Source organism: Centrocercus urophasianus, unplaced genomic scaffold (assembly GCF_019232065.1).
Source record: "Centrocercus urophasianus isolate 14NV4802_14NV808 unplaced genomic scaffold, USGS_Curo_1.0 seq_42, whole genome shotgun sequence".
NCBI classification, from domain to species: Eukaryota; Metazoa; Chordata; class Aves; order Galliformes; family Phasianidae; genus Centrocercus; species Centrocercus urophasianus.
The window spans coordinates 2,913,673-2,939,370 of NW_024885000.1; the positions used below are offsets into that span (position 1 = coordinate 2,913,673).

A 25,698-nucleotide genomic window follows, 5' to 3' on the forward strand; every position below is an offset into this window, starting at 1 on the left:
GAGGGAATACTTGCAAATACTTGCAATCCTGCCTCAAAACTAGCAAAGAATAAAGTATGACGAACACCATTCCTTTTCAGCTGCACAGGAAGACTCTCCTTGCTGTACGTGGAGCCAGTCCCAAAAGCAGAGCTCTGTAAAACTGAAGCACAGCTGTATGTGCATTGGTACCCTGCCCTCACTTCAAGGCACTTGTCTAAACAAACAGGTAATGAAAACTAGAGGAGCATTATGTCCAAAGCTGGTTTTTAATCACGCTGGTCCCTGTAAGCACATAAAGATGGCACTGTGAACGCTGCACAACTCGGCAGCCTGCTTTTATTTTGACTGTACTTCTCCATATGCCTCCAAACCACAGGCAAGTCTGCACAACCAACAGGAGGACTTTCAATTGACACTAAATACTGCACTTTTCTCAAGTCCTGAAGTTAGGATTGTTTAATCTTTTTGCTGACAGCTTTGGAATCCGTGCAACTTTCTGAAGTGGGCATTTTTATTGTCGAAACAGAATTATGAATAAAGAAGAGGGCCAAGCTTTTATGGAGTAAGGAGCTGGCTGTTTATCTTCCCCTCCTGAAAGAAGTCTCAGTGCCTCGCACGGAGTGAGGCTGAAAGACTAAACCTCACGTGGAGCACGTTAATACAGCACTGCCAGAAGGGAAGGCACAGGAGATCAATGCAGACTTTGTATTAAACCACGTAGCTGTACCCAACGTCCTGCAAATCTACTACTTCCAAATCTATCTGCAAATCTACTACTGATGCTTGGCGACCCTGCACACAGCAGGGGGGTTGAAACCAGGTGATCGCTGTGGCCCTTTTCAACCCAGGCCACTCTGTGATTCGACTCAAGAAGGGCCTCGAAGGCAAAGCAACTCCTTACCTGTGCAATCACCTCGGGGTCCATGGGCCGGTGGTTGTTGAAGCTCTTGGACCTCCCTGCTGTCACAGTTTTCCGGATCTGAGGGCTGTCTATCCTGTTCTTCAGAGATGAGTGTCGGCTGATAGAATTGAGGCTGCCGTGGCCACTGATGGAGCATTTGTCTGGAACCTCCTTGGGAAGACTTTGGCTCATAATGGGCTGAGATGAGGGTCTGGAACCGGCTATGGCTCCTGGGGAGGCTGGTTCTGCCATTGAGCTACCTAGTCCATGGCTGTCACTTTGACGGAAGGCTCTTCTGATGCTGCCTGACTCTGGTTTCTTTCTTTGCCTTCAGTCACAAAAGCAAAACAAGTCAATACAAGCAGGAACAGGTAACGGGCTGACATTTGAAGATATCCCCCCAAAACAACACAGAAGACAATGGGAAGAGACATAAAGATATCCACATCACAAAGTTCACCCAGGGTTTTAGGAGTCGCTGTGAAACAGTGAAGTTATAAACCGTTCCATGTAACGCTTCTAACAACAGGAGTCTGGCAGCTGTGCACATTCATAGCAAAAACAGAAAGCTTGGATGGAACGTAATTAAATTGGTCATGAAGTAAATCTTTTAATTCTGAACAAAAAAAAAACCCTCTGTGCCATCAACAGGTTTTGATGATGTGTTTTTATTACATTAGAAGAGCATAGCTACAATGTTTTGACTGGAGGACACGGTATAAGTCTACTAAGCTCCCGGCCCAAGGCATCAAGTTGTTATTTTCAGAGATTGGCAAGCAGAGAACCCCATAGTTTGAGGTCAACAATCATTTCCAATATTTGCTGGTGGTAACAGAGCTTTCTTTTTCATTGCTTTAACAGGACCATAAGGCGTTATCGACACGGGGCCACAGATCAACCAAAACATGACATCAAATGGGTAAACTGGTCCAAACAATTTAGTTTCTACCCCAGCACCATGAGGTCTGACAGCATGATTCCATTCCAATTATACAAAGGCCACTGCGGAAGAACACTTTATGCCATAGGTCTGAAGCTTGGCATCCATTATACAGGGAAGGATCCATTTATATATAGCACCAGCCCCACGAATAACTGCAAGAAAGTGTTAACTCCAGTAGGATTTTGGCATCCAAATAATAATTCAGTGGGTGGCACAACTGTCACTGCGAAACCATCTGATTTAATTTTGCTCAAGTCTGCTCACACATAGGTCAGAAGATTCATTCCTAAAGAAAAAACAACAAAATGAGTCTTACGCTGCTATTGCTAAATATCTGGTCCCCTAGTAAAGGGAGAACGACTGGAGTGGACATTGCCCTTACAAACACTACACACAACGCTACCGAAAACTAGCAGGTGGTGAAGCTGCAGCAAAGGTCTGTTCATTGCATAGATCTCTGATGGAACTGCACACTTCAACAGCTCACACCGTAAATAACAGCAAGAAGGCCCGGATCCCAAGCTGATGCAGACTAACACAGCAGTACTGATATCAACAGAGCTCTGCTGATTGCTGTAAACTGAGCTCAGTGCAGGACTTCAGTCCGTAAAGGCATTCACAGAAATACATCCTTTTTAAAGGCTTGGACTGCTGAAGCCTGTTAAGCTAACTGATAGTTCCAAATATCATAAAACTGTAATTATCACATTAAGATTCTGTCCCTGCACAATACCCAGAGCTGCTTTTGTTTTCATAATAAACAAGTAATCAATCAGAAGGATTTAGGGGATAAGTCTGCCATAAAGTAAACAGAAGATCAAGAAGCCTCCTCATAAAAATCTGGGGAGTTCAGCCCATAAGCTGACTGCTGGCTATGGGAACAACTTCTTGTTAGCAGAAGTTAAAGCAAGAGGGAGAAGTGCTGTTTCACTGCGAGCATACGGTTAGTAAGCAAGGTGAGAAGTGCTGCAGAGATGGAAGGATGTTACAGGCAAGATGGGGCCTCCAGGCGTGCCATCAACACAATGTGTGTCAATGCTTTCTGCAAGGTTGTCCCACGTCCCATAAGAACAAAACCCCAACACTAATGTGTAAATGAGACACAACAGCAGAGGAACAAAACGAGGAATGGTGACACGTGGTTACGAGGACTTAATTCCACATCTCCACCCCCTTTCTTGGTCTCCTCTGCTTACAAAACAGGATGTATTTGGGACAACAGGAACAGATGGCAGCTCAGGGGTAGGGAAGAGAAGCCAGTGGGGTTTTAAATGAGCATTGGCCACACCAGTGAAAGAGGACAGCAAAAAGCGAGCCAGTTGGAAGAGGCAAAAGCAGAGAACAAAGGGGGAAGCGCTCATTGACTTTCTTCAGGGAAGGGAATATTTTATGGGACTCATCACCAATACCTTCACAATTACACAGAGTAACACAAGGCTGTCCTTACTTGTTGATGTTTGCAAGGTAAATGTCTGCCACGTGGCCCCCGCTGGGGCAGCTGGCACCAGCTCTGGCCGTCACTTTTTCCTCCGGTGGCTCAGAATTTATTTCTATCTCTGACTTCGGACTGGATCTTTCAGAGACACCGTCCTCACTAGGAAGGAGGAGGGAAGCAAATCATAACCAGCACAGGAGCAGCAGCACAGAATCTCAAACACATACAAGACAACAGCACCGTGCTGGCACCCTTCATCACACATCTTTTCAAAAGAGAGAGCCCGAGTTCTGCAAGCAACCAGCAGATCCCAGCTCTGCATCCTTCCAGCACCAGAACAAATCTTTACTGCACACACTGAAGCTTAAAACCTCCATGCAAACAGACACCTACGCCTCGGCGGAGCTCTGCTCGTTTCAATAGGATCCCCTCCTTGCAGGGAAGGTTGAAGGATGAGCTCTCCCCACGCAGTGCCAACATCTTGACACAAACACTCCATTCCACACCTGATTTTAGGCAAGCCCATCTCGCAGATGGACTGGAAGTGTAACATACGTGTCCTGAACGACGATGTACTGATGAGGGATAAGGCCGTCAATCCCATTGTGGCGTCCCTCCCACCAGTCATCTGAGGCTCGTTGATAGAGAAGGAGAGAAGCTCCTTTTTTAAAGGACAGCTCTCGTGCAGTCCTGCCAATGTAGTCGAACTTCGCTATTGCTTCTATGGGCTCACACTCTAGGAGACAGAAAGGAACAAACGGGAATTCACTGAGCGCTCAGGATCAGAAAGCATTCAGCAGCTCGTACCTGTTGCAGAACAGTTCACAAAGAGAGCATGGAACACAGGACAGCAGTGCTTTAAGACAGCAGAGAGCAGAAAGATTCAGAGGGGAGTCCCTGCAACGTGAGGATGCTGCAATCTCAGGTGTATCTGATCTCTGTGTTACAGCCACATCTGCATTTCCTATGTCATAAACCCACTGACAGCAATTCAAGCATCCGGATGGAAATGACAATGACAAAATTAACACCTTATTAAAGTGAGCAGTAAGACAAATTCTGCCTACGTGGTGGTTTTGGAAAGGCAGCTCAACTACACCTCTGGGCTGGCAAGCAGGATTTGTTATTAGCATTTAAGGGAAGGAAATCTCTGATTCCAAGCTGCTTCGGAAATAAAGCAGCCATTCAGAAGGAAACTTCTGCTGCCCATGAGATTCACCCAGCCCAGGAGAACGGGCTCTGCTACCACAGGAGGCTGCTGTGCTCATGGATGTGCTGCAGGAACCAGTGAAAACACAGCACCCACACCATGGCTGCCTATGCAGACCCACGAATTGCACTGTGCAGCTGCTTCAGAGCCACAGCACGTGCTCCTGCTGATGGCTCCTAGCTGATAAGCTCCATGGTGAATTGCAGCCATGCTGTGTCTGCAGCCAGACGCTAATCTGAGTCCCTGAGGGACCCACATTATGCACAGGGAGAATGTGGGTGTTCACACACTGGGGAAAATCAATAGGAAATTCATGGGGATTATTTTTTAAGACTTAAAATAATAATAATCTGTCATTGGTTGAACGTCAGCATGTATTACACCAGCTTCCAATTCTAGGCTGGAACTGGGGGAATGGAGATGAGCTCAAACACACGGCCCCAGTGGACTTCAGCTGCTAATTACTTGAAAGGAGCTTTCTAGAACAGCCATGGAAACAGAGCTCCTTCTCAGGGGATCAGAACTGTGGTTCTTTTCCAGGAGGGAGATGTGCTATTTTGTCCTGAGATCTCCATCGACATTACGGGATGCTTCTGCAGCCAGAAAGGATCAGAAGGACAAACATGAGCCACAGCTTTGCACATCACTCCTTGAGGGGGCACCCACTCGAAAATTAGGTCTTCATTAGGTCTTCCAACACAGAACCAGGCAGCAGCTGGTCTGTAGGTAAACCCATCTGAGAGCACTGAGGGCACCCCAGAGGGGCACAGCTGAGGGTGCGGGATGGGAGCAGCACCCAGAGAGCATCTCTCTCTACAGAGCATGACCTGATGGTGAGAGCATCCTCATCAGCCACACTGAGCCCCCAGCACTGAATTCCTTCATTTCTGAACCAGACAGAGAGGAATTATCACAAATGACACAATTCAGGTAACTCTGTGGCCAGCCTCACAAATCCCATTATCAGCCTTTGGCCACCAGGCGCAAGGCCTGCCTGAGTTCCCAGCCTGCGATAGCAGCCTCGCTCCAGACTCCCCACAGCACATGCTTATCTGCCTTTGGCTCCTGCTTTCCTCTTGCTTGTTTTGCCTCTGGAGCCAGCTTCTTTATCGTGTTTAATTCATATTATTTAAAAAAAAATAAATAAATAAATCTGTTTTTTGGTGTCCCCCTCCATTTACGAAAGCGACGGTGCTGCAGTTCTGTAAATTCTCTTTCATTAACAAGTGTTTATTGTTCCAGATGAGAGCAGCACTCAGGTTTCTTATGTTTCCAATCTGCCTTTTAGGGCTCTGGCTTTCATCCAGGAGAGATTTTAGCCTTTCATTTCCAGTAGCTTTTTCCTACTACACTTATGCCCTGAGTGGAAAGCTGTGAGAAAAAGGACCAGTCAGGCTAAGTCCTGCCAGTCTGGAAAGCCTGTTTTTAAATAATTCTGTTAAAGTTAGGTTTGTTTCCTTCCATTTAGCAGCCCTGCATGCTCCTTTGCTGTTCAAAATGCATTTGCAGATTGCACGTGGCTGAGCATTTGCACTTCAGTGCTGCTGGGATGGCGGCTGTGCCTTGCGAGGACCAGGTCCAGCCTCACTAAAGGTCTCATCTAAAGGCTGAAGGAGAGAGAACAACTCAAACCTGAGTGACCTGAGCCACAGCACTGCTGCTGAGTACACCTACAGTGCAGAGAACTCAAAGAACCAGGAGAGTCCGTGCTCAATGAGCCCTTGCTGCTCCTGCAGTAGGGATGGAGGCCCCGCTTTCCCTCTGCTTTGGTGCCAAACTCTCCCTCCCAACTACTTCCTATGGAATATTCCGTGGAGGTTGCAGAACTCCATCCAAAACGCCTCCAAGTTTTACCTTGCACAGGGGCCCCACACCATCCCATTCCAGAGGCTGCGCAGCGGTGTCAATCTCTGATCTCTGGCTGCTCCCATCACTGTGCCCTCCTGGCTGCCTAAGTGACCTAAAAACCCCATGCAGAAACAGTGCAAGGACACCCACTGGTGTTCCCTCCCAGCAACCCTGGAGAGGAGTCGCTGTGACAATGACCAACCTTGCTGCAGGAGCACTGATGCTGCAGCATTTGAGCAGTGCTCAAACGTGGCTTACTTTGTGAGTGGTGCACAAACACCATGCAGCCAGCAGGAGCACAGCAATGCCACAGGAAGGGTTTGTTAGACAGCTGGTGGAGCAGAGAGAGCAAAAGGCAGCACAGGAGCATGACAGGGCTTCGGAGCAAATGGCTGAAGACCAAAATGATGAATGACCAAATGAAGATTTAAATGAGAGCACCTCGCTGAAAGGAAAAGCCATCCTCCTCCCATCTTTACAACTGAGACCATCCCAAATAAAATCAAGACTTTAAGAAAAATGCAAGGGGTCAAAAAAGAATTAAATGTACTACATCCTGTTTCAGTCACTTTGCCTTACATGCTGGTTACACTCTTTATTATGCTCTGGGAACCAGTTTCACATCCATAATGTAATTTTCCTCTGTCCCACATGGTGTTCACATGCAGCTGTTCCCCACTGAAAAAAGAGGCTTTGGAGGTGTAACAGCCACCCCAAGATCTTAGGAAATCCCAGGCAGTTCTCATAGCTGGCATCCCTTTTTACTAATGAGGCCACAAGAAGGGTAATGGAGTTTCCCTAGGAAGACCAAAAAATTATCAGGCAGAGATGCCACCAGGACCCTGCCCTAAAATCTGTCCTCCCAGGGGAAGGTGAGCAGGTCTGGATTTTTGTCTGCTTGCTTCCATGAAGCAGAACCATTGCAGCTCAAGGCACTGAGCTCCCTGCCAGAGCTACTGGAGAACAGCCTGGCACGCACAGAGAGGAGCAGGAGAGCACACTGGAGCACACTCAGCCTCTGGCTCCATCCTTCCTTCGTGCCTTCCAACTCCAAAATCTTCCAGCAGCTTGGAGTGTTCCCAGGCCTGCTGCTAAATCGACAAATGCTTGGCAAAAAGGGCTGCTTTACAAAGGTGCAGGATTCAAGGAGAACAAATGCTGTACAACGCTGTTTTACAATTTCAACCCCGTTTTAGATTTAACTTTGAACTGAAACTGCAAAGCTCCATCCCCTTTACCCCCAGTGGGTTCTGCAGTGAACCACGGAGCTACGAACCGTCATCGCTGGTGTGGTGCTCCGCAGCCACGTCCTGCACTGCATCCTCTGCAGAGGCTCTTTCTCCATGAGGGCTTTCACTGAAACAGAGGGAAAACAAACAAACAAACAGACAGTGCTTCATTGAGCTTCCCCATTCACCAAAAATAATAATAATAATAACAATAATAAAAGATAATCAGGAACGTTCATTTGGGAAGCCAATAGCCAGGTTTCACTGGGATGGATGCATTTGCACATGCTGAAGTCAGCTTGTAAAACCCAACCAAAGCAAGCTCTGATTTGCTTAAGCAAACTGAAGAGCTTCTGTATGTTGTCAGAGCAGTCTAACTTCAGACCCTGCAGCTCAGGGCTCTGGAGATCTTTAGGAGTCAGACAGCAATGGCACATTGGGTCTAGCTCCTCTCTGCTATGCCAGAACGATTCCCCCAGCTATCATCTCCACTGCTCTAATTAGCTCATTATGTGACTGATGAGATAGCTGCCACTTCCTGAGGGAAATTATTTCTAAATTCACAGTGATATTTCCAGGTCTGAGTTTGCCATCTCCCTCCTTCCCTTTCATCACAGGCTGCCCAGTCCATCTCACCAGTTAGATGGATTGCCTGCAATCTTTATTTACAGAGCACCAAACCCACCAGGAGTACTCATTTATGTTTATAGAAAGATTCTGGCAGGACCTGCAGGAACACCTACCTCTCCTACTCCTTTAAAAGAGAATGGGAAAAAAAAAAATAGAAGGGGTAAAAGGTTTGAATAATTCCAGCATCCCGTTTGTGCATAATCCACATCTGAGCCAGTGCCTCAGAACCAACCTTTCCCATCCTTTGCAAAGCCCTCACGCTACTTCATAAAGTTTACAGAAGGATTTAAGGCCAAACGGAGGTCCCAAGGGGAACCCAGAACTGAGGGTTAAGGTTTCGTGCAGACTGTGAAGTAATGTCGCATACAGCCAACGCTGCACAGCTAAGGATTGCAGAGAAGCCCACGTGCCTCCAGCAGCACTCAGTGCCAAAGCACCCGCCTGCACTGCAGGGACAGCCTGCAAGCCCAGGGGGTGGGAGGAGAACCTGGGGCTGCTGGTCATCACGGTGCAGCTGGGTGTGCTGCCAGAGCATCTCTGTGCTGTCCTCTTCCCTGCAATGCCAGCATGTAGGCTGAATATGCTGCTAACACTGAGCTGTTCTGCGCTGTCCGACGGACAGAAAGACAGCAGCAAAGCTCTGGGCTTGAAGCAAGGCGGTATTTCAAAGATGCCTGCATCACAGGCCCTGAATTTCCACCACCAACTCCAAACCCTGCCCTCCGCTGCCCCAGGCAAGCTGCTTCTGACCTCCACGGCACGTCCACCCACAGGGCAACACAGCCTGCAAGCTCCAAGGCGAAATACTGAGAGCAGCCAAGTGGCACAGTGCAATTACAAACATCACAGGCTTCACTCCCAATGAATGAGCTGAGCTGCATGGCTTCCCTCTGCTTCAGGCATGCTTTGCAGCAAGGAGCCCTATGGGCAGCAACCAGCAGTTATGTGAACAGCGGGGCTGTGGGAAGCCTGCAGTGGGAACCAGATGCTTCTTCCTCACATCATAAGTAGCCTTCCCTGGTCATTTTTACCCCTCTGTGCTCAGCAGGGTCTCACATCAGGGCGGTTAGGAAGGGCAAAGTGCCTTCAGGAAAGCAGTGCTACTCTGCAGGACACACTGCACCCTAGATCCTATGTGAATTGCTGCACACACTGCACTGTGCTGAGCATTTCACATTGTTAATCCCTCCACCTCACAGGACAAAGGCTTTTGCCGGTGTATTTCTTGCAGGTTTTAAGAATTCTTAATTCTTTTTTCCCCTATACAATCCAATTATACGTAACATTAATTAGAAATGTCAGAATGAAGAAATCATATTTCCAAAAGAGACACTGGCAGGAATTCTGCTATAGCAGTTAGTGAGAAATAACTGCTTCTCACTGCACATACACAGAATGAGCTGATAGTTATAATTACTCTGGAACAAGACAGGAAAACAAGGGCAGCTCTGTCACCAGAGTGACTTCATTTAAAAAAATATATTTATTTTAGAATATGAAAATAATCATTTGCATTCTTGGGACAGTGGAGGAGGGAACTCGGGGGGGTGGGGGGAGAAGCAGGACACGACTGAACATTCCTCATTTTCAGTGGGAGAGATCAGCCCAGCCAGTAGGAAAGAAAACACCTCCTCTCCTTCCCCCACCCCCCCACCTTCCCCTGCAGATGACAGGAGCCGCGCTGGCTGAATTGCTTCCAGATGTTGCTTTCAGACTGAACACGAGGCCGGGCCTCTCGAGCTTTAAGCTGGATGGAAATGGTGATTTTGCATTCCTCTCTCTTCCCTCCCCCCACCATCAGTGCTGCCCTGAAAACTCCACCATGCCACAGCTTTTTGGGTTCGGCTGCAAGCGATCCTTCCTCTGAACTAAAGCCACTCTACACAACCAGAGAAGGCAAAACCAGGATTGGAGAGACTGTCTAAGTTAATGACTGTCTAGAGGTAGCAGAGGCGTCTTCTCTTGCATTATACTGAATCTGAGAGGCTGGGCTAGATGCCTGAATCCTATTTAAGACAATGCAAAATGCACGACTGGAGCATTCTGACCAGCCAACAAACGTGCACCCATTCATTTTCCCCTCAGTGGAACCCATCATACCAGTAATCCTCAGTGCTTCCACCTCTGCTATACATTGGACCCTCCAGCTCCCTCGGTCCTGGGAAGATGTTCTCATGTTGGATGATGATGGTTTTGATCAACTCATTGACATGGGCTTGGCAAGAGACTTGATCGTGACCTTCAGGCACCGACATCAGCGTTGGCCCAAAGCAGATGGCTAAATTGTAGGGATCCATCATATTCTCTTCACTGAACTGCGATAAACTGCAAGAGACAGATGTGGGGAGGAGGGTTAACAGCAGAAAATGTTATCATCACCACCATCATCTGCTGGAGAACACAGATGAGTGAGGAAGGTTGGCTTTGGGCTTCCTGCTGCTGGAGCTGTTCTCCTAGAAATTGAATATTCTGGGGTTTTGTGAAAAAAAGAAAGACAGACTGACAGCATAACAAAGAGATGAAATAGAAACCTCAACAAGATTTTAACAGCCTTATTGATTTGATCCCAGCCCTGCTCAAATCCCCGTTTATAGCTTAACCACCTTATGCAGATTTAAAACACATCCCAATGCAATCTCTCCTTTTCTTTGCTCCTGCTGCTAAGATGAGCGTGATGAAGAACAGCAGCATCACTCAACACTACCAACCTCAGCAGGGGAGTATTTAAATGTGCTAATTCCCAGGTAGGAAATCTTCCTTTTGTGCTACCCCAGGTGTTGAGACCTCAGTGCTGGAGGAAGCTGCGGTTGGACTTGCTGATTTTCAGGTCTTTTCCAACCTGAGCAATTCTATGATTCTGTTGGGCTGCCCAACAAACCCATCACATGTGATGGACAGCTTTAAAACAGTAATGTCAGTCATACTATTTAGTACACAGTGCTCCTTGCTGGCGTGGGATGCAATTTCTGATCCCTCCTTATCACTTTCCGCTTCGTTTGCCAGCAACGTCATTCACTTCCACTGCTGGAGTTCCTTTGAGATGGCATTAACATCTGGAGGAACGTCAGCAAGGCTCAAAAGCTCAGGAAAGACAGATGCAGGAGTCATCTAGTGATATTTGCGATTTAAATCGTTGCTCAGATTGCAGCAGGATCAAGGCTGGCTCTGCAGCAGGTACTCACTGGTTGAGGAATGCAAAGAGGTATCTCATTACGATCAGAGTGGTCTTAGGGAGGTTCAGAAGCACCTTTCGGATGTGGAGCGCTCTCTCTTGCAAATTATCCATTGCTGAAAGGAAGAAGGAGCATCACTGAGTTATCACTGCATCCCCAACTCGCCACTGAGTCCCAATGCAGTCAGTACATGGGATGGTTCCCAGGTAAAACATTAAAACATGCAGCCAGCACAGCACAAGGGTCAGCCTGTTTCCTGGATTCACCAGCTGCCTGCCAAAGGCTGCAGGTCCTGTGTGTGATGCCTCTGCAACCCAGAACATGGAAAAGCTCACTGCAGGCTCCTTCCTAGCGTGGGAGCACTGGATGTCATCTCCTTCAATAGCTCTGGCATAATAGCTCATTCAAGTTAGCTTAGAAAGGTGGGTGTTCAAAAAAGAAATTGTACAACACTCAAAGGGGAATTAACATAGTTAAAGGGTGAGGCAAAAAGCTCTGTGTGCAGCAGCCTACTGAGAAACAAGTGGGCAGCATAAATCATCCCAGAAAGGGGAGCTTATTTGGAAGCAGATTTTTTCTTCTTATGTAATGTGAATTCAACTCTGTAAATGCATTTATCAGGAGAAGACAATCACGAGTCATTTTAGAAGCAGTTATCTCTTGCTTTGCTTCAAAGGCCGCCACTGCAAAGGCCATTTCACCACCAGGACAATGGAATCATTCTTTCCTTCTAAGCAACACAGCAATAGTGAGGCTGTGTAACACGAGGTTACTCCAGTATCAACACACAGACCCCCTGCCCATCACAATCACCTTTAGAAACAGCCAAAAATGTTAACAGCTGGACTGCCACTGCTCTTGTGATTCAAATTCAATAGATGGCCCCTTGTGGCAACCAAGCCAAAGGCAGATGGCTATTGCCTTGCTGAACAGTGCGTGCAGGAGTGTTAGCATACAGGCAGCAGATCTATTAGCACCAGGAGGAAACCCTACTGGAAACACCTTCTGTTTCTGAAGCAGCATTTCTCACACTTTCTGATAAGAGGTCCTGAAGATTAGTTGTTTATTTTCAGAAGTAGAGGATTTTGCTCTATTCTTGTTTGAAGAATCCTGGCACAAACCTTTATCTCAGACAAATCCACGATACAGCCTTTACAATCTGTTCATTTCCATATCTGTACTTACTGACACAGGCAATCAGATCATGAAAAATGTCCTTGGGGAAGAGAGGGTGCTCCAGCCCTCGGAAATAGAGCTTCAGAACTCCTGCTATTGAATCCATGTCATGGTCGTTCTGGTCCCCAGCTAAAGGATCTTCACCTTGGTACCAAAGAAACAAGCAAGAAAGATCAGAAGAGTGGAGAAAACAATCGGGATGGAAGGATGCAACTCAGCTGGAGGAAAAAATTCACGCAGCACGGAGTTCATCCCACCTCCTGCAGCTGCACCAACAGCAATGAGGCAGAGCTCCCTGAAGGCAGCAGTCAAGAACGGAAGCCTCTGACAGAAACCTCAGGCTTCTGGCATGGTGAGAGCTTCACTGAGCCACTACTGAGGGCAACAATCAGCAGCAAACTCACAGCTGAAGCCCACCTGCATTCGGTGCACACGAGAGGGCAACGAGCATCACAAGCAGGCTCAGCAGAGCACACACCTTGTGCTGGGCTGCAGGGGTGTTTCTGGGACAAGCAATTTGTCACTGCAGATACGCCACTGTTTGTGTGACAGAAGAGATGCCCACTTAAGGAGTTGCTCCCTATGGAAAACTCCCCCATTGCATATAATTAGATTTAATGACGGGGCAAACCTCAGATTGAAGCTATATATATCCATTATGTGACTGGAATTACCAAAGCTTGCCTATAATCTTAATAATACACCAGATAATAAATGGGCACTAAGAACCAGAGCATTATCCTTGATATTAACTGCCACCAAGGGTTCTGGAGGAAGTAATAAACTGCAGGGACATTACGGTTAACTTTGTCAGTCCTGTATATCAGAGAAACAAGTGAGAGGAAGCAAGAAATCATTTATTTCTGCACATTAGTGCTGGAACAACTGGCTGCTTTCTCAAGATGACAGCTATTCCTTTTATTTAAAAGGGGCCTAACTGATACCAGGCCTCTACTCACACTGTGACACACGTTTCTGCCTTCTCTGCCCTTGAGAACTTCTGTTCTCAAACTGATGGAGATAAAGGTGGGTGACAGAAGATGCCACGCTGTCCATTAAAATCCTCTCTTCCCAGAAGCCTGCTGCTGCTTTCTCCCAATAGCAAGCTCAGTAACATACCAACTATATTATTTTACAGTTCTCTGAGTTGGAAGGGACCCTTAAGGGCCATTTGGTCCCACTCCCCTGCAACCAACAGGGACACCCACAGCCCATTAGGTGCTCACAACCCCCACCAGCCCGACCTCAGCTGTTTCCATCACCTGTCTGGGCAATCCATTCCAGCCCCTCGCCATCCTTACTGTACAAAACTTCTTTATATCCAATCCAAATCTTTCCTCCTTCAGTTTGAAACCATTTCCCCCATGAGTGATGTACACAGAGATTTAACAGAAGCCCTGCTGTCTCCAGTGACCCGACCAGGACTGTCTGAGTGCAAAGCTCTTCTGAACCTGCTCAGTTTGGGGAGAGCAGCCCAGCAAGAAGCTGATGAGTCAGGAGCTTCCCAGTCATTCTATGCCTTTGTATGGAAAGGTTCTTTACATAGAAAAAAAAAAAAGGGAAATCTATTAAAAGCTACACCATGTTAACTGCATCTTGAAACTTACTCTCATTTGCTGATATTTAAAATAAATGTAGCCAGGTTGCATTCTAAGAACATGGAATACACAAGACCTCATCCTCCAGCAAACAAACTGCTCACAGAGCTTGCAGGGGGTGGGCAGGAAAATAATTTACACCCAATAATGAATTCCTCTCTATTCTACAGCACTGCAAATAATCAATAAGCTGTTGGACATGAGCGAGGATTGAGTTCAGAATATTTATTATACACTCGACAAGAGAGAAAGCATGGTGCCAAACAACATGGAGAATTCAAGGTTAATGAGCACCAGGGAGGTGTTTGGGCTACAGCCACTCAGGAAACAAGAAGTACAGGAACAGAATGGAAGTTGCATTCAAAAAAACCCTACTTCAGAACATTCTGACGCATTAACACCTTTGGCAATCATTTCTGAGACACTGGAAAAGATCCTCCTTACCTCTCTCAAATGCATTTTTTATGTCATTCACTTCCACTTGTGATCCAGACACCCTGAATATTCCCTCATGCTGCAAACCTGAAAGGCAACGAGAGATGCTGATCAACAAGCTGGCATCCTGCTCAGCTGCAGCGTATGTGATACAGGAAATGTAAGAAACATGCACCAAAGCAAGGATGCTGTGAGAAAAGCAGTCTTCCTACGTACTGTGCACATGTGTGGATGTGTACAGAAACAGAACACAGCAGCACTGAGGAAAAAACATTAACCCTTCCCAAGGAACTGACGCAATACCTTGGTTATAGCAGCCATGCGTGCCATCCTGTACCCTGGAGGATCCCATGGGATTTGACAACCCAGAGAAAATCCCAACCTAATAATTTAACAGCCAAAAGTACAACACTGTCAACAGCACGAGGAAGCAGCCTGCTACGGCCCAGGGCAAAGCAGCCCATGGGAATGGAAGCATTCCACTCCCCAGCTTCACCCAAACCCAGGGCTCCAGGATGGTCTTTAAGCCATTCCTGCTGAGCGCCACCATTAGCAAAGCCATGAAAAGCAACCGTCAGCCAGCTGAGATGTTCCAGCATCCCACCACCACCAGGACTGCATGGTTGCATGGTGGAAGCTGAGCACCAACCGTCACAAACCAACTCATGAACAAAGCCTTCTTCACGTCTGCAAAATCAACTCGTATTCACTTGAGGCTTTTAATTGCATGCTATTCAAAACAGGGAGTGTTGCAAGGCCTTTGCTTCATTTATAATGACAACCATAAACTCATAAGCTCTCCTGAATGCATCTTTGCACTGCTGTTCCTCTCAATTTCTGGTGCTGTTCTTATCACAGTGCATTGGAAGCTCTGTAGTGCTGCAGCTAGCAGCTGTGAAACAGCTTCACAACAGCAAAAAGAGACAACTCTGAGCGTGGAGAAGCAAGGAGGGGAATGACACTCATCCCATCCCCATAGAGGAAAGCAGTTGTAAATGTCAGCCAGGCCACCTCCAACCACATGAACTCCTACAGCAGCTGTATGGCTCCTTCCCACTCAAGTGGATTTGCTGTCTATAAGCATATTCCTCCTCATTGCAGGCTGTACCTTCAGGCCACCATCTCACACTGTGCAGAAATCAGTTGACTTTGTTGGGAAATGTGCCTGTTGATGACCCAACCAGGAATGCACCTCCTGATGTCTCCCATTTGATCATGCTCTGATTCGCATCACTATGTGGATGCAATGATTTCTCCACCAAATGTCCAATTATGGCCTTAGTAAAGAATTACAGCCCTTGGCTCTCCCAGGTGATGATGAGAATGGAACTCCCAATTATAGTTTCTAATGTGAGATGGTAATTAGACAAGGAAAACGAAACGGGACCTGCTATTTGGCTCTGTCTTGGTTAATGAAGATAAATGCAACCTCTTTCTACGTATGTTAATTAACAGCTGCTTCGCATGCTACCAACAGATGATATTGATTAAAAATGAAAACAAAGTAAAACAAACCTATAAAATCTTCTACAGCATTCAAAGCTGTGAAGTTAACCTCAGAAACAGGGACAAATCGTCTCATTGCAGCAATGAGCAAGCAATTAATTCACTACTTGACCTCTCACATTCAGTGCTGGGAGTATTCCTCCTCCTCTACAAGCAGCACAGTTATGAGTGGTGAAAGCCACATTTCATATCCCAAAACAAGGTGAAGGGAGGTGAGGTGTGAGTGGTACTTCAGGATGGGAACCTTATTTCATAAAGGAACGCTGCTGGAAGCACAGCTTACTGCTTTCTACCTTTACAGCATCAGTTATGTGCAGCAGCCTGGAGGAATTAGGAGCACTCATGACATCAAGCACATAGCAAAAAGCCAGCACTACTTCTGTATCTCGCAGTCTCCAGTCTCCATCTGTGTAAGAATCATGTCCCAAGCTACTCTGAACATTTCAGAAGGCTTCTATGTCTATAAAGTTATACATATATATAAAATTATATGTAGAGAGAGAGAGAGAACAGGAAACTTTTTGCCCATGAACTCACCATGCCTGCTAATGAACCGTATGCAGCTCTCCACGACCAGGGGAATGGCTTGAGAGGAATCCTGCATAACAGGGAGAAAAGAACAGCAGTCAGAATGCAGAGGGATGGCAAAAAAACAAAACAAAACAAGAAAAACAAAGGCAGGACTAGAAATTTTCATTTGGTCCCAGTACAACGACTGGTGATGAAGGCAAACTTCCAAGCCTCCAAAAGCCCAGAGCATAACGTGCTCCAAGACTGCAAGACTACCCAGATCTTCTTGATAGCCCTGCTATGGACATGAGCTTTGCTTTATGCAGATCTCCATATTCCTCATATCCAAATGTGCTGCAGAAAGTGGGGTGGGGTGCATTGGGGGGAAACAATGGAGAGCAAATCTGTCCTTTCATCTGCCACGTTCTGCTCCAGTGCAGTTCCAGATCCGTTTAGGTTCTAAAAAGTAATAAATTACTCACTACAGCCAGCAAACCAATGCACTGCTGTTGTAAATCTTCATTACAAGGAGGCAACAAGCAAGTAGGTACTGCTCTAATAGCATTCCAGAGAGAAAACAAAGGGAAAGGGGACAAAGAAATAGAGCAGCATGAAACCCATAAAGCATGACCGTGCAGACAGCTCAAGGCTGTTTGGCTTCTTTGGCTCCAGGTCCCTCAGAAACACTGGCAGAATAAAACCCTTTTTGAAGTTTTTGTCAGAGAAAACGAATGGAGGCTGCAGATCTGTGTTTATTGATTTCAGTTAGGGAATCAGCAGGCAGCAGTTCCATTGAAAGCAGGACGAAATGGGATCGTGGAAGAAAAGGATGGAGAGGCTTCAGTTTCCCATCTATCCCCATCTGCACACACACACACACACACCCCATTACTTAAGCAAACACTGATTACCTGCTTTCTGACAGTGGAGCTGCGTCTGCCGCTGATGAGATCAGAACAGCCCATCGATGCCAGAGGAAAAACAGAGGAGAAAAAGTCAAGATAATTCTGTACAATCGTAGCTCTTGCTTGGTATTCCAAGCCACGCTGATTTGGCAGGGAAGGAGCCAGACACACAAATCATAACGACTTCGTCTCGTTCAGCGTGTGGAACTTCGTATGATTTTAAGTGACTTTAAATCACCACAAACCTGACACAGACACAAGGGAGCCCAACAAAAGATCACCCTTGACGCTTTAATTCCAACCGTATGGAAATCTGCTCTGTTCACTCCTCACTCGAGGTGAAGTTTGCTATAAATTGGAGCAGGTGGGAGCAGCTGCCAGAGAGCAGCGCTGCAGAGCCCTGTGCCTGCATGGGGAGCCTTCAAACAGACACACAAATGAGTGCCCCCCAACACCAGCCAGGCTCAGCCAACTCAATTCAAATCATGACGGCCTCGTTTAGAGATGCTGGGAGACATTAATTGCAGGGAAACAAGGAAGGAGCCTTCCTTTGCCAAGATATCGCCCTAAGATTTATTACTGGGGTTTAAGATTCCTATAGTCCCTGGTAAGAAATGAAGTATGGGAGATAGTGGGAGAAAGGCCCTAATGCCTCTCATTCAAGCAGATGGCTGCTGAATTATAAATAAGGTGATTAGAACTGCAATTTGGGGAGAAAAAAAAACATACACACACAAAAAGACCAGATTGTTAATTTAAGGGAAATTCCTTTTAGGAAAAAAATAATTCAAAGACACTGAATGAGCCCACAAAAATGAAAAACAAAAAAAAAAGCAAGCAGATTCCATGGGCTGTCACTGACAATAAGGCCTATTTTAAACTATTAGCAGTAATGATTCTTTGATATTTAAAATTGTTTCATGATGAATAATATTTTATTATTACAGACGTCAGGCACTAATTAGGACCTGTCAGCTCTGCTTTGCTGTGAGGAATCTGAAAAGTAGTAATGGCTGTGGATCAGCAGTAATCACCTTCCCTTTGTTACAAGGCAGGATGATGCACAGCCCCCACGCACAGCCCAGCTCCCCAAACCCATCCATCTGCAGACAGACATTTGTTATGCTTTATAAAAACCCCATCAAGGGAAGGTTAGTTATTGCTCGGTGATTGGTCCTAATTACAAGTGAGGAGGTGATTCTCCGGGGCTTGCTGCAACCCAGTTCCATTGCAGAGCAGAGCATGGGACAAAACCAGGAGCACCACCACTCTGTTCTGATGTGTTGCAATGGTATTTAAGGCTGGGAATGTGGTTACACACCAGTGAAATGAATTTATTTATTTTTTTCCTAACGTATCCTGGGCTGGCAATGGATTTGCAGCAAAAGTGAGCCTTTGTGCCACACCTACCTGGCAAGAGAGCAATCCGTCCTTTGACCTGTGGTGGAGACAAACAGAAAAAGCCATCATTAGGGGAGAGGAATGGGAAAATACCTTCTTGCTGCTCTGCAGGGTTTGGGAGGAGGACAAGGAGAGTCGGAAGGTTGGAGGTGAGCATCCCTGCAGCACTGCCAAGGAGGTCAGCAGAGCACGGCCCCCCCAGCAAAGCACAGAACAGCTCGGGCTGCCCCAGCACTCTTGCTTTAGAAAGCATTGTTTTTGGAAATTGCTTCCCTGTGCACTCTTAATTGGTGACTTTAGCTGCCAAAAAACTGGGCTTGTCAACCTCTCCCGCCCCCCCCTTTCCCAGGGGAATTGCTAGGGAGAGAGATTATACTTTATAAAGCCACTTAGCAAGATTGGAAACATTTGCAGAATTGTTAGCCCATGGACCGAGCTCGCTTGCATGAGGCTATTTTGGGAGGCAGACGTTTAATGATATTTTCCACAAACATCTATGAAAACGTTCCATTGACTTGCACTGAGTGTGTGAGGAAGCAGCCAAGCTAACAACTGCTGCCTGTGCAGCATCGTTCTCAAATAGCACAGAGAGAGACGGTGAAGCAGTGTGGGCTGTGGGAATCACGCTGGCCAGGCCAGCATCAGCAAAACCACACTGATCTGAGCTGGAAATCCACCTTCCTGTAATGCCTTCCTGCTCCTGAAGAGGAGGAGGAACGAAGGAGGGACATGGCTAATTGCTGATGGCTGACAATGAGTTGAATGCATCTTGATAGCTGCTTTCCCTTCCCCACCTAAAGCCCAAACAGTGCATAATTTACACAAAAATGTTACTCTGAAGCAGAATTTCCAGCCATCTGTCCCATTTCCATCACAGAATATTCATATGTATAAATTCCACTGCTGCAGCAACATCAAGGGGCTCCTGCAGAGCATACTGCATGCAGGGACATCACTGCTTGTACACAGGAAGACTTGCTGCTATTTCTATTACTGGAACTTGTCATCTTTAGATTAAGGTACCTTGCAAGAGGACCATTAAATGTTGCCTGAGAATGGGGCAAAGAACAAAAGCCAAAACAAACCCAGGGTTTCCGGGGACAGAAGGCATGCAGCTGTATGCTTGTTTTTCAGCAAAGCTTCTAAACGTGTTCCTGGGATTCACTGAAAGGGATTTTATTTGCCCACGTGTCATTTAAGTGCCATTTTATGAATAAGCCTTGACACAGTTACAGCTCATACCATTAACCTGCTAACTCCAACACACAATGTGCCTGGCTTTCTCAGCTCCTCTGATCTCACAGGTGACAGAAGAGATGTTTTTTGGGAGCTGCTGGAGCTCAGCCCAGCACACACTGGGCCCTTCACAGAGCAGCTAAGCTCTGCTATTGCAAAGCAACCACACGAGAACAGAACCAGCCTTTAAAACTACACAGCAATGCAGAAATCACATTTCATTTCCTCCTCTTTCCCCCCCAGCACAGCCTGGGCTCCCTGTGAGGGACAGGCAGGATAAGAGAAAACAGGGCTGGGTGCACAGAGCTGAGATCCAGGAATGTCAGCACTCACAGGGGCACTGCTGTGTCACTGCGAGATATTCAGATGCAGAAATAATACCTCAAGGACACAGAGCCCTGAATCCAGCCTTCTTTACAGACTGAGAGATGAGAACCTCTACCAAGCACAAGGTTCATTTCGTGCCTTACCTTCCAGTTTGGGTCTGATAAACAGGAAACTCTTAATTACTGCAACAGTGGGGGTTTTTTTTGTGTTGTTTTTTTTTTTTTTTTTTTGCAGTGTAATTTTTAAACCAAAAGCAAAAGTGCTTAAAGGACCACATGCTGTTTAAGTTTCCATTCAGAAGACTTGCACAGCACAAACGGTGGGGAGTCCCATTAAGTCACAACCACGAGCCCTTCCCTGGCCTAGAAACCCAGAGCCAGCCTGTGACCTGACACCCAGACCTTCAAACCTTCTCCTCTGCAAATATGAGGCAGTCAGGTTTCTATGGAAACTTGGATGCATAGTTCAGGAATGTTTGGCCAACACGATTTGCCCATAACACGAAGGAAAAGAAACCTTGCTTTGTTCTGACACCAACAACAAATGCCTAGCGTCACGCAGATGGGCAACATATTTTCCACGTTGCAAAATTCATTCATTTTTCTCCCAACAAAAGCCACGTTCACTTACACGAGCTCAGTCTGCATCACCCCCAGAGGTTGGAAGCAGCCGAGCTGCCATGCGAGCAAACCTCCCGACCCACCTAACGAGGCAGTGCTTTGGAACTCATCACTGATGTGGAAGTCACGAGGTTTACCCAGTATGGATTATTCAGTGAGAAGCAGAACGTGCACAGATGGGGAGGGGTCAGGATGAGCAAGCGGGCGCACGCTTCGTTTTACCAAACGAGCGGTGCACGCTAATGACTCATTAAGCTCTTTCTGTTCCCCATTATTCAAGCAGCCATGTAGGTCAGCTGGCTTCTCCATCAGGAGGATTGGAAAAAGGAAATTCGTGAAATGTGAAAAGGTCCACTTTGCTGGGTCATTGTAGACAGCTGGGCAACGCAGGCAGACACATGCAGGTCCCCACTCACTTTCTCCCAGGGTCTTCTGAAGGAGGTCGTGCTTGGCCTGAAGCTTCGTTATCAGGTTCCTGCCCTCCAGATACTCCTTCATTTTCTGGAAGAGTGGAAGAAAACAATGTGACCAGTGGACAGCTGATTCCTACGATTGCACCTGCAGGTCACGAATTCCGAATGCAGTGACAAAGAACTGAATTGCACTGCAGTGCAAAGAATGCATCAACCTCCCCCCCCAGGTGGGTGCAAACCCACTGCTCTGCCCATGCATATCTGTGTGCCATTCCTATTGTCTCACTGTGGAATCAGTGGAACGTTTGGCATCGTTCAGACATCTGAGGAGCTGTCAAACATCTCCTCCTCAGACAGGGAAATGGAAATGCATCACCGCCAGCTGAATGAGCAATCTGTTTCTCCCAGCTAAAAGGCTGCTACTGTGCTTATTCTCCCATTTAACCTCCCTCACCCCACTTCACTCGTCAAACACTGCGTCTGCCTCCACTCTGGGTGATACACAGCATTGGGTGGGGGGGAAACACAGCAAAACAAATAAAGATGCTATGGAAGTTGGGATTTGTTCCCTCGGAGAAACATTATGCAGTCACACAGTCACTTTTCCCACTTGCTCCTGATCTTTCACAGCTCTGCAAACGCCGTTTTTACAGCTCTTTCATCTCTTTGCAGCTCAGAACAGCTCTGTTGTGCCGCAGCACATGAAATACCATTGTACAGTAGCCAGCCATATTATAATCAGCACATGTTTACACTCAGTATACAGCTCAGGACACTGCAAACACCATGGACCATCCTTTAGAAACACGAGATATTTTTTAAACAAGAGCTAGAAACACAAACACAAGGAAAAGATTCTCATTGTAACACAAGGTTCTGCTCCCATCTTCAGCTTTCCCAACATGATTCACTTTCTTCCAGTTCTGGTCTGGTATTGCCCAACCACACCATCAATCCTTAAGGGGAAAAAAGGTATTTGTACAGTGGGAGCAACCTGGATGCAAGCCCCAAGGGTACAAATCAAGAAGCAATATAAACACAAAGCTTGAACTGCTAAACTCCACAGTCTGTGTCCCTTCAGTTGATAAAACCAAACAGAAACATCATGAGATCCATCCTCTTTGGGCAGTGCCAGCACCTCCCATTGCAATGCTTCAGCTTTCTGGTTACTCCAGCAGCAAGCATGGGTCGCTAGGGCAGAAAGAAAGCACCAGATGATGAAGGATTCCTCTGCAGCCCCCCTTTGCCAACACTGAGTGTGTTTTCTTAACCAGTTACATTTTTGTACCAGATTTTGACCCCCCTTTAAACGTGTAAGTGGGGATGTGAGGATAAATGTGACTCTGGAAGGCGCCGAGCTGCTGCCTCACAGCCAATCTGAGGAGAGGAGAGGCAGCACAAGAAGGTTCAGCTCAAAATAGCTCCAACAGACGCTGAGCACATCGCCTGCCTATAGCAGAGCTGCAGGGATTGGGTTACGAGAGAGAAGGGAGGGTTCCAACCAACAAGGAGCACATATGCCATGTATTCCTCACGCTTCCTCATGCCTGTCGCTCTGCGCCCTGTTAGCAGAGCTCTCAGGAAACAAAAAAAATATCAGTGATTTCAAATGAAGGCTTCTTTTTTTTTTTTTTTGGTGAAGGAATTAAGGATGCACGAGCGTTCAATTCATGGCTTAGCTAAAAAAATTGAAAAGACTGAAGTATGGATGAACTCCTCAGGATTTCAGTCCTGTCAGCACAGTGGGGTCGGACACAACGCAGGAGAAACATCCTCAAACGACGTGATTTCCACATCGTAAGAACTGAAGAGGTGAAAATCTGCTGTCAGACAGGGAAGGTGAACCTTCACACCCAGCATCTCCTCAAATGCAAGCAGCCTGACACCTTCCCCACACCCTCACTCACACCAGTACTTTTCCAGCACAAGGCAGTGGGTGGGTGGGAGCACAAAGCACAGCCCAGCCCTTATCTTTCCACCCCGTGGGAATAAGTCTCAGTGCTTTTCAGGCTGCAGAGAAGCACAGTTTTTTCTTCCTGTCCCACATCCTTAACTGCCTACAATCTGGAAAGCAAAGCGGTTCTCCTCCCCTTTGCCCTCCAGGAGCAGCTCTGAACAAGGCAGTGATTCAGGGCACGGGGATCAGGTGCTGCAGGTGGGCCAGCAGGACACTGCTGCAAGAGCAACGAGCAGTGGAGGTTTGTGTAACACTTACCCAGGTCCTAAGTATGCACTCACCCTTGGTAAACGTCCACTGATTTGCTGCTGCTGCTCCTCCACTGCTTCATAAGCTTAGCACAGACACCCACCCTGTGCTGTCCTCTTCTGTTCTGAATACAAACCTTCCTTCTGCCACGGCCATCGCAGCCTAAGTGCAACAACTTGCCTTCTGTAGAAAGCTGCAACTCGGTGCTACCATTTGATTCCCATCACTGCATCAACCTGTGAGCCCTGCCTGACTACCAATGCAACAACTGGGGCTTCCAGCATGGCTTACACTCTTGGAAGCCAACGTTTTTCTTTCACTTCATATTCTCCAGCACCGCATGCACACCGTGCTGCTCACGCATTTGATTTTCCCCTACACAAAGGGTGCCTTGCTGCACAGCCCTGCCCTCTCACCAACACCCATCACACCCCGAAGCAGCTGCTCCTCACATCTCCAAGGCCTGAAACCCATCTCAAGCATATTTCTGCCAGCCCAATGGCAGATCAGCCTGGTGCCTGATGTGGCAGCTTTGGAGCAGCACGCTGCTGCAGCTTTGCCCTGTTGATAGCTGTTTTCCCCACAGACAGAGGAGAAATCAAATTTTACACGATTTATCCACACTAAACTTGCATCAACAGACAAACACATCCCAGTATACTTGTAAAGAACTCAAAGCAGCTCTTTTTACAACCTAATATGCTCACTCTGCTTGTCCAAAATCAATTACAGAAGCACTTTTGCAAGATGATAGCATTATTTTGCTCACTCCTGCAAGCATAATTCTAAAAACATTATACATGCTCACACTGAAAATTAACTCCTTACTGTGAAATAGAACTGCTCTGTCTCCTGCTGGTTGGCTCGTCTCTTGGCAATGCTTGGTTTGCTCATGAAGGTTTCTGATACAGTGGATTTAACAGACTCCATAGAGTTGCTGTACTGAAAGCAGTCAGAGACATCAAAGTCCTCTATCGTGACTATGTCCTGGATTGTCTGCAGTGTAGCTTCCATGGTCTTCTTCACCTGGCCAGCAAGGATAAGAGAAAATGTTTGAGAAAATGGAGCTATGATGCAAGTGGGGAAACAAAGAAAGAATTCATGTTACTGCAGAGCATTTTACTGATAAACAAGAATTACTTGTGAGTTGTACATGTGAGCCGTAAGTGAGGTACAAGTTCTGCTCATTAACAGAACACCATCCCTACAAAGGAAGGCTTGGTGCATGCTGAACATGCAGTCAGACAAGGGCTGCAACCTTACAGGCTGAGGTGAGGAAGGGAAGCAGGGAAATTTAACCTCAAAGCAAGGAGTGCTGGAAGAAAGAAATAAACATCTTACTTCTGTAATTACATCTATTGGGTGTAACAGAAATGTGAGATTACAAAAAGGCTTTGGTGCACTGCAAATCTTTGCTGAGGGCCACAATCAGCCTGTTAGACAAAAAGGGGTTGCCAATTTTGCCCAAGAACTCTCCTCATCCTAGATGACCAATTAAACCAAAATTAGCTCTTACCTTCCGTTATTCACTGACTTCACTTTGAAGCATCACATTTCGCTGCTCCTCCTACCTGGCCAAACATGCTTTTTGCAACAAAACCACTTCTATTGAGTTAAGTACGGGGGAAAAAAAGGGTGAGTGCATATTTTAATGGCTCCCCTCCGTGCACTCAGCCTTTATGCAAAGTCACAACTTAACATACTGCTGCCTTACTCTTCAATTTCACTACAAATCTTCATAGAAGAGGAGCACGACAACTCTATTCCTCCTTAATTAGCTGCCACTGCCCTCTGGAAACTGCAGAAGCGTTGCTGATTTGGGTCAATTAACTCACCTCTTCGTTTTCTATCTTCAGTGTAGATAACCTGGACTGCAGCTGCTGGCACCTCTGCACTAACTCACTCTGCACCGGCTGCTGGGCACACAGCTGGGACTCCTGGAAGGAAAGCAGCACTGATTGCAGGAAAGCCACCATCAACAATAGTTTAATTACTTCATTATTATTAACACCCC

The 25,698-nt window shown here is 46.7% G+C and overlaps 1 protein-coding gene across 5 annotated transcripts in view; it reads right to left on the minus strand.

The window, feature by feature from the left end:
- The window catches only part of SRGAP2 (SLIT-ROBO Rho GTPase activating protein 2), an 83,514-nt gene that overhangs the window by 7,087 nt on the left and 50,729 nt on the right, over positions 1–25,698 (minus strand). For 4 of the 5 annotated variants that reach the window (XM_042833557.1, XM_042833556.1, XM_042833555.1 and 1 more), the window contains 14 exons: positions 25,520–25,621; positions 24,513–24,710; positions 21,482–21,566; positions 18,892–18,919; positions 17,488–17,518; positions 16,604–16,664; positions 14,570–14,647; positions 12,537–12,671; positions 11,361–11,466; positions 10,279–10,503; positions 7,596–7,675; positions 3,817–3,997; positions 3,274–3,420; positions 884–1,211 (listed from right to left, as the gene is read on the minus strand). In XM_042833557.1, coding sequence (XP_042689491.1) covers positions 884–1,211; positions 3,274–3,420; positions 3,817–3,997; positions 7,596–7,675; positions 10,279–10,503; positions 11,361–11,466; positions 12,537–12,671; positions 14,570–14,647; positions 16,604–16,664; positions 17,488–17,518; positions 18,892–18,919; positions 21,482–21,566; positions 24,513–24,710; positions 25,520–25,621 — 1,785 coding nt within the window. Of the gene's footprint in view, positions 1–883; positions 1,212–1,535; positions 2,113–3,273; positions 3,421–3,816; positions 3,998–7,595; positions 7,676–10,278; positions 10,504–11,360; positions 11,467–12,536; positions 12,672–14,569; positions 14,648–16,603; positions 16,665–17,487; positions 17,519–18,891; positions 18,920–21,481; positions 21,567–24,512; positions 24,711–25,519; positions 25,622–25,698 lie in introns of those variants that run through there. The other variant, XM_042833558.1, reaches the window with a different exon arrangement.